Below are 14092 nucleotides of genomic sequence, written 5' to 3' on the forward strand. Positions count from 1 at the left end.
GCCAATAAAAAGTTGCTCACCTCATGAACAACCAGAATGATAAGAAAACTCAGTGAGGTGTCATTTAATCTCCATTAAGTTGGCAAGTTTTTAAAAGATTGATTACATCCATCAATGAGCTAGAGTATGGTTACACTTTCAAACATTTTAAAGTGTTTGAGCCATTCTGGAGAACACTATGGTAGTATTTACCAAAGTTAACACTGTGCATACTCTGTGGCCAAAACTCCACTTTGAGAATGATCTTCAGAAATGCTCCCACGTGAATGCAAGCTGGTGCAGCCACTCTGGAAAACAGTGTGGAGGTTCCTGAAGCAGCTAAAAATAGAGCTACCCTAAGACCCAGCGATTGCACTACTGGGTATTTACTCCAAAGACACAAATGTAGTGTCCAAAGGGGCACCTGCACTCCAGTTTTCACAGCAGCAATGTCCACAAGAGCCAAACTATGAAAAGAGTTGAGATGTCCATTGACAGATGAATAGATAAAGAAGCAGTGGTCTATATATACAATGGAATATGACTCAGCCAGCAGAAAGGATGAATACCCAGCATTTACATCGACATGGATGGAACTGGAGGGTATTATGCTGAGTGAAGTAAGTCAATCAGAGAAAGACAATTATGATATGGTTTCACTCATATGAGGCATATAAGAAACAGTGCAGAAGATCATAGGGAAGGGAGAGAAAACTGAATGGGAAAAAATCGGAGAGGGAGACAAACCATGAGAGACTCTTAACTACAGGAAACAGATTGAGGGTTGCTGAAGGGGAGGAGGTGGGGAGTTGGGGTAACTGGGTGATGGGCATTAAGGAGGGCATGTAACGGGATGAGCACTGAGTGCTACATGCAACTGATGAATCACTAACTCTAATCTAAAGCTGACCATGTTCTACATGTTGGCTAATTGCATTAAAAAAATATTCCCACATGAACAGGAAGATACATGCACATAGATGCTTCCTGCTGCATTATTGCTAACAGAGGCAGAAGTAGAAAACAACCTAAGTGTCCACTAACAGGAAAATATGTAAGTAAAATGGAACAAGAAATATGTATTTATAACAAGACGTAGTCTTCTTTAAGACGAAAAATGCAAGATTTATGGATGAATGGGAAAAACACCCCAAGAAAAAAAATAAATAGAAAAAAAAAGCAAATTGTATATCACTATTATCCCTAGGGTCCCAGTTAGATTTAAGACATCCAAGCCAAGTAAATAAGTGTGTGCACACCACATTTGCATGTGCCAAAGAAGGTTCTAGAAGGTTCCACACCAAAGTACTGCATGGCTTAATTCTCTCCAAGCATTGGTCTATGCAGGACACACCCTAAGTGCTCTATAAGAGGTTACATATGTTTATTATATATATGATATATAATAATTTCTGTATTTTTTATGATAATGCATTCCTGGGTTCCTCTGTCATTTAAAAGTAAAGAGCACATCTTTGATTACAGAACACTCCCCGCCCAGGGCAGGGGCCATTTATTATTAATGCCTCCATCCCGAGGGCCCAGCACGGGTCCTGGCACAACACCTGCCGGAGGAGCCCCTCCGGGCTCGCATCCCTCCCGGCCGCCAGGTGAGCCCCACGCCTCTGAAGCCTCGGGTCCCGCGTTCCTCCAGCGCGCAAGCGCCGAGGGGCGGGGCCCAGTCTCTCCAGCCCCGCCCCCAAGCGCTGCTGCGTCACTGGGCTGCGCCGCGCGCTGTTTGACGTGCCCGCGACCCGCCTTCCGGAAGGAAGCGCCAGAGGCTGACTATGGCGACCGCCGCGGAGCAGTGGGTGCTGGTGGAGATGGTCCAGGCGCTTTACGAGGTGAGCTTGGCGGCCCGAGCGGCCCACGACCATACCCAGCCCCGCAGGCGTGGGGCGGCTCTGGCGGACTGGCGGTCTGCGGCCCACGCGGGGTTGGCCGGGTCACGCCCTGACCCTCGGCTCCTCTGGCCGGAGGGCCTCGCGGGGGAGGCACCGGCGGGAGCGGGGACCCAGGGGCGCCTTGGGCTCGCGGAGGGGGGCGGGGGGTGAGGGGCGCTCAGGAGAGGAGCAGGTGGGAGGGGGCCGGGAGCGAGGCTGGGCTTGAAAACCTGTGGGGGTGGAGAAAATAGAGCGGAGGATCGCAGCCGGGAAGGCCGTGGGGGCTGCGGGGCGGGGGACAGGGGACAGCGCTGTACACTGGAGTTCGGTTCTGTCGGGGCGAGGGGTCACGAAAGCCGAACGATTCAGGAACTGGGAATACGAAATCGTTTCCCATTCTTCCACTTGCGCCCCCTTTTCTGTCCTGTAAAGAAACAACAATTTTTTAGAGATTTTTTTTTTTTTTTTAAAGGCTATTCCGGATAATTAAGGGTTTTTTGAAAGGCTGGCTGAGCCGCGCTACCCGGTGCAGGAGCCGTTCAGTGTAGTAGCCACTACCCACATGTGGCTGCTGGCCCTTGAAATGCGTCCAGTGCAAGCGGAGGGACTACATTTTTCATTTGATTTCGTTTAGATGTATATTTTTACACAGTTAGGTGGTGACGGGTGGCTACGGATCTAGAGGCGGGGGCTAGTGCACTGATCAAACAGGGCAAAAACTCCTGCGCTATATTACAGAGCCCCTCTTCATTGAAAGCGAGCCTCAGATTTTCTTCTGATAATTCTGTAAAACCTGAACATAGCTGCTTACTGGCGAGGGGAGACCCTGGTGTCTTCCACTGCGAGACTTATCAGGACTTCCTGAAAAAAGAATTGACAACAGATGTGGTGTGAGTGATGGCCCACCTTAACCTAATTATGGTAACTGAGATAAGAGCCTCTGAAATTGAAGGGTTTTTTTTGTTTGCTTGTTTTTTTAATGACCAATTTTCTGTGTTGTTTCCTTTTTGAAGGCTACCTAACTGACCAAGAGTGAGGTGTTCTCTTGGATGTGACATTCCCAGGGAAAGAAGCTGCGTTTGTGATTTTGATTTAATTCACTAGACAGTATCTCAGTTTTTCTTAGGATGATTTCTTTGTGGAGCGAGATGCTTAGAGACTTGGGCAGATGCTTGCCTATTAGAGTGCAATTGTTGAGAAAACCGAAAGAATGCTTAGACCACAGTCCTTATTCTTAAATGAATTGTATTCAAGGGGGATCAGTATGTTTAAAAATCATCTTAAAGAGAGATTTCCAGTCTTTTTTTTTTTTTTTTTTTTTAAGATATTGTTTATTTATTCATGAGAGACACACAGAGAGAGAGGCAGAGGGAGAAGCAGGCCCCATGCAGGGAGCCTGATGAGAGACTCGATCCCCAGACTCCAGGATCACAGCCTGGGCCAAAGGCAGGCGCTAAACCACTGAGCCATCCAGAGATCCCCGAGATTTCCATTCTTGTTTCCAGTTTTGATATAGTTAGTGTGTAGAGTTTGAGGGGTCTTGTACCCAAAAGAGAAATAATAGTGTGTGTATGTGACATGTATGTAGTTAGAAAACTATTTGTGTATTGACTTAGATATTTACCTACATTCGAATTTGTCTGCTTTCCTTCTGTCCACATTCTAGGTTTTTTTAAACTATGAGGAATCATCTTCACTTTCTTTTTGTCTAGTGTTTGAAAATGATCTGTAATTATGTTCTAAACACCTCTTTTAAATGACTTTCCAGTGCCAGCCTGTTGGAGTGGATCACTTTATAACTGTGGTTTAGTCAGTTACAAAGGTCGGAATCTTCCACACACACCTAGAGTGTCTAGTTGTGCAAAACATAAAAGCCCGGCCTTTATCTGGGAAATGCACAGTTGAAAAGAAGACTTGGCATGGATAATTTTAGTAAGGTGTCTTTAGGCCTGTTGACATGGAACACACTGCAACTGCCTACTTTTGGGGAACTGCTATAGGAAAAAGACCTGCCATTCCTTTTGGCATTTATAAAGCTTTTTTTTTTTCTCATCCAGGATCCAAGAAGGTTTTAAAGAGGCTTATCGGGGATTCGGAAAATATAGTAAAATGTGCAAAACTCCAAGAATTGTGGAAACTGATTTTCTGATAACTCCTAACTCATCCATGGTGTATTGGGGTGCTAGAAGGCTGGTGGAGCTGTGAAATGTTGGTTACTGTTCTTTCCTACCAGTAGAAATGTACATTATCTGAAGGATCTGATAGTTGACATTGTTCCTCATGTTGGGATTCTGCATCAGATTTTATTTTGAGAATTAAATTTCTTTCATATAGAGGTGTTAAAGATTTACTATTAAAGATTTTCCATGTGAAGGAGAAATTGCCAACTGTTAGAAATGGGGAAAGGAGTGAGTAGAAATGAAAAGAGTCTTAAAGATTAAGTTTTAATCTTAAGAAGTAATAGGTTAAAGGTCATGGAAGACAGTATATACAGGTGCATTACATTTTATGTGCAGATTTTGGAAGTGTTTATTTTGTTTCTTTTTTTGGTTTTTGACTCATTCTTAGGCTCCTGCTTACCATCTTATTTTGGAAGGAATTCTGATTCTCTGGATAATTAGACTCCTGTTCTCTAAAACTTACAAATTACAAGAACGATCTGATCTTACAGTCAAGGTAAGAAACTAAATCTCTTTTATTTATTACTCAGTGTATGATTACAGTTGCTACATCTTTTCAAAGAGTATTTGTGGTAGCTTACCTATATATGTTGAAATGTTTTCTGTAGTGAAATAATAATATTTTGTGAAACAATACACACTTGAAATGAAAAAAATCAAGGGAATCAAGTGTGAAAAATCAAGGGAAATGAAATATCAGGGAAGCAAAGTTGGAGAAGCCAGCAATAAAGTAGACACCCAGAAGAACACCCTGCCACAGAGCTCTGTACTTTGTCAAGGGGAATCAGCAGTGTTAGGGATAGATGGCAGAAGGGAAGCATGGACAGGGACAGGATCTCCAGGATCTCTTGCCAATGTGCAGGATTACATGAGCTGCTCATGAGGAGCACCATGAGGAAAATGAAGGATTTCCCTGTATTCTTCATAAAGGAAATTTGGAGCTGGAAAGAATCCTCTCACCTCCTCACCCCAAACTGAATTGTGATGCATTCTCTGGACCCAGCCCAAGCCAGGCAAACCTTAGGAAGTGGAAGTGTAGAGGACCCGTGGCACTGCCCACATGGGGTTCCATTAGCCGGAAGGATGAGGGGGCTGGTAAAAGAGAAGCTTACCCTTTTTGCTCAGGTGGGAGCACCTAGGAACTGTGCCCAGAGCAAGAGGGAAGCATGTTCTGACTGCACTGTCGTTGCTGTCACTGCCATCATCTCCCTGTCTAGCCCCTGTAGCTTTGGGCCAGAATGTTTAGAGAGACCAGTGACTGTGAAAAAGGTTTTTCCACAAAAATCTCTACAGCTTTGTTCACAAAGTGGGTGCACTGAATGCAGCTCGGAGATCATGGAGATGGAGCACTCAGGAGAACAAGTGCAAGATGGTGTCGAATCAACGCAGACTTGCGGCAGTTGCTTCCCTGCTGGCACTGATGGGCTCCCGCTGTCCTCGTCATTACCAATAACTGGAGGATGGTCAGGCAGTGTCCCCCGCAGGACATGCAGCCTGGGGTTCTTAGGGCCAGTACGTTCTGGAAACCTGGCTGAAGCAGAGTAGGGGATGTCTTATTGCATGATTTTGTGTAACCTTTCCTGGGCCAGTGGATATTTGAACCTCCATTTGGAGAGATGCCCTGACCTTGACCACAGATCCCTCCCTCCCCCACCATTTTGTCCTGACTGCCTTGTGGGATTAGTGTGCCATAGAATACTCTTGATATCATTGCAGTAAGATTGGGCCGTCCAGGACAGAGGTCCGGTCTCTGCTGTTTCCCTTGGCGTTTCAGAACTCCTTGTGAATGATCAGGTGGCCATGAAGCCGATTTCTAGCTTAGCTTTTTAAGTAGTTTGAGTTTTTATTTATAAAGCCATCAATCAGCAGCCCGGGTGGCTCAGCGGTTTAGCGCCGCCTTCAGCCCAGGGTGTGATCCTGGAGACCCGGGATCAAGTCCCACATCGGGCTTCCTGCATGGAGCCTGCTTCTCCCTCTGCCTGTGTCTCTCCCTCTCTCTCTCTCTGTCTCCCATGAATAAATAAATAAAATCTTTTTTAAAAAAATAAATAAAGCTATCAATCCATACTACACATTTTTTAAAGAGAATGACTAGACATAATTTTAGAGTAATCCTCTGAAAGCCCTGCTGGGGGCTTAGCAAGATTTGGTAATCACAGACATCTTACCCTAAAAGCCGTGGAAGAAAAACAAAACCGTGTGTTTTTAAAGCTTAACTTTGGCAACTAGATACAGTGTCCTTTTGTTTTATGGATCTGCAGTTTCTTGAGTATGAGAGGTTTTGAATGGCTTCTAACCTCTGTCTTCATGGTCACAGGTGGACAGATGAGAAATTTATTGGTTGGTTGATAACAGAAGTAAAGGAACAAAATAAGTCACTGTCCTGTGACTAGTACCCTGCTGTATTTTAATTTCTTTTCTCCTGTAGGAAAAGGAAGAACTGATTGAAGAGTGGCAGCCAGAACCTCTTGTTCCTCCCATCTCAAAAGACCATCCTGCTCTCAACTACAACATCGTTTCAGGGTAAGTTGGTTTGCTTCTTGAAGGACTTGTATCTTTGGTTTCCTGTAGGTATCCTTGCCAAAGCATGCAGAGGTTTACATAGTATTTCTTTTTTGACAGAAATCTCTGAAGATCAGAAACTCCCTGCCTTGGTGCCCAATATGTAACTCTCTTTTAAGGCTGTATGGACAATTTTTATAGTCTCCAATTTGGGCATCCAGTTTGTCCTTTTCTTCCTTTATAAAAACAAAACAAAAAAAAACAACTTTTTTTTTGTGAAATAATACAGGTTCCCAATAATATTTCAAATAGTGAGACATACCTGAAATGAAAAGCAACACTCCTCCCTTTTCTTAGCTTGATTGTTTCTGATTTTAGGTCTGTTGTAGGTAACCTTTGTAACCAGATATTAATAGTGTGCTCACACATCTTAGTGATTAGCTGTAGACAGCAGCACCTGACTCTCAGTATGAATTCTAAAACGTGGCCTTCCTTGCACTGCCTCTCTCCCTGCTTCCGGGGTCTCATCTGTCTTTGTGTTTAGTTCTCCTGTTGCTTATCTTTGCTTTACTGTATATACTTGCTTAAGAAGTATTTTAAAATTTACAGGAAATATCTGACACATGTATTCCCCTTGTCCATAATTAATAGGCATTACCATTTTGCTTTCTTTGTTTCTAATCTATCTTAAATAAAACATTCCAAACATATATAAAGAAACCCGTTTCCATCTACCACTTACTCCTACCTCCCACAAGGGATAGCCATTATCACAAAGTTGGTGGATGTCTTTCTTTCACTTATATTCATATTAAAAAAAAAAAAAGATTATTTTAGAGAGAGAACATGCCCAAGAGTGAGGGGGGCTGAGGGAGAGAGATAATCCTAAGCAGGCTCTACACACAGCACAGTCTGACATGGGGCTTGAACTCACAACCCCGTGATCACAACTGGAACCAAAATCGACTAGGATGCTTAACCAACTGAGCCCCCCAGTCTCCCCTATGTTTATACTTATAACACGTATTCTTGATGCCATGAAAGTATTCGGTACTTTGTCTGATGGTGTGATGCAGCACGTTCTCCCGAGTATATACTTCCACTTCTGGTCTACTCTCAGGGAGGCTTGCCTTCTTCACTCTATGGATTTCTTTGGTCAGACAATCTTTACATGTTCTGAACCCAGACTTACTCATCATTAATGCGGTGGTTATGAAGTCCTTCCTTACCCCAGAGGTCGGATTTTCCTATTTCTGTATGGTGGCCAGCTATCCTAGCGTTCTCGGTAGAATTGTCCATTTTTTTTACCTACTGAGTAGAAATTTCCCTTTATTGGTATCCTGTGTGCCCTTCTGTCGGGTCTGTTTCTGGCTATATTTTTATCCTTTCAGTGTTTTGTCTCTCCTTGTGCCAGAACTTCATATAAATAGCACAGCTTAGGAATAGGCCTTGACTAGAGCAAGTCTTCACCTCCTTGTCCTTCAGAATGGCTTGGGCTATTTGCGGCTCTCTTTTTCACTGTGAGCTTCGGTTTAACTGATCTTATTTGACCAGAAAAAGAGTTTGGGTTTGTGACTAGCAGTGTACTGATTTGGATTAATTGGAGTTTCTCTGGTACTGAATCTTATCACTGGGTACATGGTGTATCACGTAGGTCTTTCATGTCCTACAGTAAAGTTATGTAACTTTCTTCATAAAGACTGCCTATCTTTTTCTTTCTTTTTTTTTTTTTCCTACTTTTTACATTGACATAATAGTAGGTTCACATGCGGTTGTAAGAAGTAATACAGAGAGATCCCACGTACCTTTCATTAGTGTCCACCCACCGTACACCTGCTTAACAACCAGGACATGAATGTTGTGTATCTTTTAACACATTCATCTCTAGGAACCAGGGTGTGTTCATGCTGTCATGAGGAGCATCTTTTTCTTCTGTTCCTGTGTTACCTACGCTGGCTAGGACACCTCCCGTGCGGCTGGATGATAGTGGTGACAGAGACCTCAGTGTCCCGGTGGCTTCTGGGAGATAACCTGTACCAAGTTACAGGCTTCCTATTTCTTCTGCATTTGCTAAGGGAACTTTTTCATTCATTTTTTAAAATCAGAATGTTAAATATTATCCCATGTTTTCCCGTATCTATTGAGATGATGGTATGACTTCCCAGCTCTAATCAGTTACTATGTCAAATTATACTGATAGGTTTTTCTAAATGATGCATAGCAGTTAAGTTTTTCAGAGAAAGACTGCAGTCCACCATGCCACCCTTCCTCACCCCAGAGTCCCATTCTGTCCAAGTAGGAAGTGGTATCCTACTGCATTTCCCTAATGACTAATAGTGTTGAGCATTTTTTCATGTGCTAATTGGCCACTTACTCTCTTTGGAGAATAACTACTTAACTCATTTGGCCATTTTTTTTTAATTTTTTTTTTTTAAATTTTTATTTATTTATGATAGTCACAGAGAGAGAGAGAGAGAGGCAGAGACATAGGCAGAGGAAGAAGCAGGCTCCATGCACCGGGAGCCCGACGTGGGACTCGATCCCGGGTCTCCAGGATCGCGCCCTGGGCCAAAGGCAGGCGCTAAACCGCTGCGCCACCCAGGGATCCCCATTTGGCCATTTTTTAATTGAGTTGTCTTTTTTATCATTGACTTACAAGCGCTCTTTATGTATTTTGATACCAGTCCCTTATCAAATATATGAAATTCAAAGATTTTCCACCATTCTATGGATTTGTCACTTCTCTGACAGTGAACTTTGAAGCACAATTGTTTCTAATTTTAATGAAGTCCAGTTTATCTGTTTTGTTGTTTTCTTGCTTGTGCTTTTGTATTAGATCTTAAAATCCTTCTCTCATCCAAAATTACTAAGATTTACTCCTTTGTTTTCCAGGAGGAGAGCTCAGTGTCCCCATTTTTCATGATGCAGAATATATTTGCATTTTATATATATATATATATATATATATATATATTTATTTATTTATTTATTTATTTGATTGCTGTTTTCACCATGGCCCCATTCTCTCAGCTGTCCTTAGGACTTTGAGTTTATGCTCAAGCCTTTCCAGAGAGTAAATCTCCTGTCTTTCTGCAGAGCAGGAAGGAGATCTGAGCAAACGGCTGCTTCTTATAAGATTTCCGAACCATCTGCATGCTCACAGGGAGATGTTCCCATAGTGTGGGAGCATTCTCCAGCTGTTGTGGCTGAGCTTCTCATGGTCAGCCCACCTGCAGCTTCCCCTCTGGTCTCTGACTTCTCAAATACAACTTGTCCATCTCTCCTCCTTGCATCATGGTCTTAGTAGCATCAGCTATTTAGACCTTGGAGGCATTTTACGTGCCATTAGAAGGAACAAAGGCTGACGGGTTTTTCTCTTCATTCTGTTTTGTTTACCAGAAGTCACTGATGGGTTTTCCTATTAATTCTCACCTTCCTGGAATAAGGTCTACTTAACCGTGGCTGTTTGGTTAGTTTTATACATTCCCAGTTCATGTTGCTAATAACCTGTGTGCTGACAGAGGAGTTTTGTTTCTTTCTTCTTTGCCCTGATTGTGCCTGGTAAAGTTGGTCTTAACATTTTCTTATCAACTGTATTGTAGGCATGCTGACCACATGGACTATCGTCGTTGGCCCTCTGTCTTCTTCATAATTGTTCAGTGACCTCTCTCAGGGCTCCGTGTTCAGGCTCCACGGAGGTTAACGTCTGCACTGACCGGAAAGGGAGAAGGCTTGTTCTCACCTTCCGTACATCAGGCACCTTAGGGGAACTAGTAGGGACCACTGGCGTACAGAAGGCCCCACTTTAAAGAACTGCCCTGTGACATCACCACCATGCCCTGTGCTCCATAAAAGCTGGGGCCTAGATCTTTTGTCCTGAATTAATGTCTTCAGTGAGTCCTCCTAGCTGCTCAGGTCTCCTTTTTTTTTTTTTTTTAATATTTTATTTATTCATAAGAGACAGAGAGAGAGAGAGAGAGGCAGAGACACAGGCAGAGGGAGAAGCAGGCTCCAAGCAAGGAGCCCGACATGGGACTCGATCCCGGGACTCCAGGATCACGCCCTGGGCTGAAGGCGATGCTAAACCGCTGAGCCACCCGGGCTGCCCTCGGGTCTCCGTCTTGAGAGGGTTTGGTTACCGTCATTTACTCATTGTCCATTTCTTCTTAATGTCTTTGAATGTATTGGCCTGAATTCAATTGAAGCAGTTGATAGGCAGATGGGACACACACACACACACACACACACACACACATACACACACTCTTTACGTGTACATGTATAGAGGAGCTCAGCTGTGGGCCATGTGTCCCTTGCAGGTGGTGATCGTGTGCGTCCCATTCTCAGATTTGCCAGGGACTCTGTGTTAGTTTCTCCCCATGGGGCCCTTCTTGTGGACACGGGTGCTGACTCTGTCCTCTGTCTCCCCTGCTGGTTGGCACCCATGCCAGGCAGCACTCTGCTCTCGGGTGCATTAGCCCTTGTCTCCTTTCATCTGTTCTCCCCCTCACCTGCACCCACTCAGCCACCCCATGGAAATACTTGTGCTGAACTTTCACTCATCACATGATGGCATATATTTCTAAACGATTAAAATGATACATTTTATTATTTTTATTATGCATGTATTGTTAACCTTAAAAATAGTTCTTTTTATCAACAGGAATGGGTTTATTTGGGAATAAAAATTACAATTTGGGACAAGGAAGCTAAACCATAGGCAAGTCCAACAAACAAGGGAGAAGAAGATTATTTTCTGGAGGAAGAGGAGACATTTGAGATGGGTTGCTTTAATGTAAGTTTATTGGAGAAAAAGCAAGATTTCAGGGTGGTGAGGGTTTCTCATTAGCTGAGTTGCAGGGGTGGTGGATCCTTGGTAGGAGATGCAGTGTCTTTCTCTCCCTGTTGCCACCTGTAACTGGAGATTAACTCCTCTGAGGGTCTGTAACGGACAGTTCTTCCTGTGACTGACATGGAGCCATCTTGCTCCCTGGCCAGGCCATCTGCCAGCATCCCTAGTCCACTTTAGCACGGTTTCCTGGTGTCAATTTTCATACTACTTTTGGAACCACATTTTAACAGTTTATGAATGTACATTTTTAATTTTGTGCTCCAGACTTCATTCTGATTTTTTTATTCACACTTAGTTTTTTGAGCATATATTTCAGTGCCTACTCTGTTCCAGGAATATGCTGAGCACATACAGTAAATCACAGTTCTGGGACAGACAAACCCAACAGTGAAATAAATAGAATGCAAGCTGGTGTTAAGTGATAATGAAAAAATCTCAAAACAGGGCAAACAGAAGATGTGGGAGGGCTGGTATACTTTGTGTTCATTCCTCCTGACTGCTACACGTGATTCTGTGGTGTACTTAGCTGTTTCCCTCAGGATACCAAAGCTGCCTGTGCTCCCCACTGCCACACAGGATCTGGTGGGATCACTGTCCCCTTGTGGAGCTGCTTGAGTCTCTCTGGAACGTGCCTGTCTAGTTTCCCTGCAGGGCTTCTCTGCATGGAGCTCCATCCATCTCTGCTCCCCTGAGTTACTGTATGGGGATCCACATTCGCCACAGCCCTGTTTGGCCACATTGTTTTATTTTTTATTTTTTGATTATTTGAACCTTTGAGTATCATATCATATACTTACTAGCTTCTGTCAATGCCTCCTGATATCTTTTACCTCTTTTTTCCTGGATTCCTAGCTTCTTTTTTGATTTGCAAGAACCTCTTACACCAGGTAGACTTTAATCTGTGGTCTGATTTTGATGTAGTATTCCATTATGTTCATTTCAAGACCCACACTCTTGTTTTTCCTGTTTTAAGATCTCTGAAATGGGGGTGCATCTTATGGTTGCTGAGAGCTGTTGTTAGCAAGGGTGTCCTTGCCTGTGTATCCATGAACTTACTGCCAGCGCTTGAACTGAGTCGTGAATGTTGCTGGCAGGTAAGTCAGTGTATGGCAGGAGAAAGGGCCAGACTCCGAGCCAGTGAACACAGGCTGCAGCAACTCAAGCTTTGAACGTCCCTTTGTAAATCTCTGCTGCCTGTTGATAATCACAGCTTACTTTCAGAAATGCAGTTCGATTGAGGGGAATGATGAGTTTAGTCCAGTGGGAAAGTTCCAGTATCACAATTTGAAGCATGGGGGCACTAACCTGTCAGGTGTTATCAGGGATGATGGGGGAGCATCCTCCTGCATGAGACAGGTACTCTGAACAGCAGGAAGGAGCATATCGGAGGAGCACCATGAAATCCATGGTGTCATGGATTAGCAGCAGGGAGAAAACAGTTGGGGCCTTGGGTAGAGGTTAGGGATGTGTTGACAGATTTATCTTACGGTTTCCCTTTTAGATGTGCAGACATTGTGACAGAAATCTGTGTCTATGCAAACCTAGTAGAACTTCTCATTGTCAACTCAGAAATCATAAGCACACATAAGAAAACATCATTACATTTTCATCAGCACTGTTTTTCTTTCTTAATGGTACATAAAAAACAGTGACAGCATCGTAGATTCAGTGACATACAGTAAATGTCTATCACCCAGTCTGTTTTGTCTGTAGTGTCTTCACTGCAAAATTCTTTTTTGTGGAGTAAGACTCCACAGGCAATATGGAGCCTAACATGGAGCCTGAACTCACGACCCTGAGATCAAGACCTCAGCTGAGATCAAGAGTCGGACACTCAACCAACTGAACCACCCAGGCGCCTAACCAGAATTCTTAATTTTGACTCTAATTCATCCATTTAGTCTCACTCTTTGAGTGTGGGGAGAACTTGTTCAGAAATCATTTCTACTCCATAGTGCCACAGGACAGTCTTCTATGTTTTCTTCTATTATCTCTTCTATAATATTTTCTAGGTTTTTAATATGTCTAGAATTCACCTTTGTCCATGTTTATCCAACTTTATTTTTCTCCATAGAGAAAGAAATGTGTTTGATTTCGTAGTTGTGGGGCAACTGCTGTCATTCCCCAGGTATTAATATGTACACTAGTTCTCTTGAGTTCTAGAGTCTTTCATTACTCTGGGTGCCTGTTCTCACATTGGTGCCCCACCCATCATTAATGGGGTTTTATAATACTAGTCTCCTGGGAAAGCACTGTCCCCCTTACTTCTAAGTTCACTTTGCAATACTGACTGTCACTAATAGTGAGGTTGTGGTTTTTTTATTGGAATGGGGTTTATTTTCCCTCCTTCTCGTTCCCTGAGGCTTTGATCTTAGAGTTGTCTTTTTAGATTGGCTCTGTTTGCTTCTGTGAGAGACCCTTCAGGGTCTTATGCTCCAGCATTTGCGTGTCCAGTGTGACATCCCTGCAAGCCTGTGTGGAGCACAGACGTAAGCCTTCCATTTCTTACTGGAAATTGGTTTCCTTCTGCTCCAGGTGCCAATGGAAACAAGATCCCTGTATCTACATCACAGTGCCTCTTGGCAGTTTATCAATTGGTCAGGAGTTTTGGGCCTACTTTTTCTTGATGGTTTGATTTCTCTGCATATTAGTTTTTGTAGAATGGCCTTGACTGTTCCAGCAGCAACCTTTAGTAC

The 14092-nt window shown here is 43.5% G+C and overlaps 1 protein-coding gene across 3 annotated transcripts in view; it reads left to right on the forward strand.

The window, feature by feature from the left end:
* Positions 1–1686: 1686 nt before the first annotated feature.
* Positions 1687–14092, forward strand: part of SPTLC1 (serine palmitoyltransferase long chain base subunit 1) — a 65040-nt gene continuing 52634 nt past the window's right edge. For 2 of the 3 annotated variants that reach the window (XM_038527292.1, XM_038527291.1), the window contains exons 1-3: positions 1687–1823; positions 4431–4538; positions 6471–6565. In XM_038527292.1, the coding sequence (XP_038383220.1) occupies positions 1767–1823; positions 4431–4538; positions 6471–6565 (260 nt within the window). In that variant the 5' untranslated portion in view covers positions 1687–1766. Of the gene's footprint in view, positions 1824–4430; positions 4539–6470; positions 6566–11207; positions 11340–14092 lie in introns of those variants that run through there. The other variant, XM_038527293.1, reaches the window with a different exon arrangement.

The sequence above is a fragment of the Canis lupus genome, chromosome 1 (assembly GCF_011100685.1).
Source record: "Canis lupus familiaris isolate Mischka breed German Shepherd chromosome 1, alternate assembly UU_Cfam_GSD_1.0, whole genome shotgun sequence".
Taxonomy (NCBI): Eukaryota; Metazoa; Chordata; class Mammalia; order Carnivora; family Canidae; genus Canis; species Canis lupus.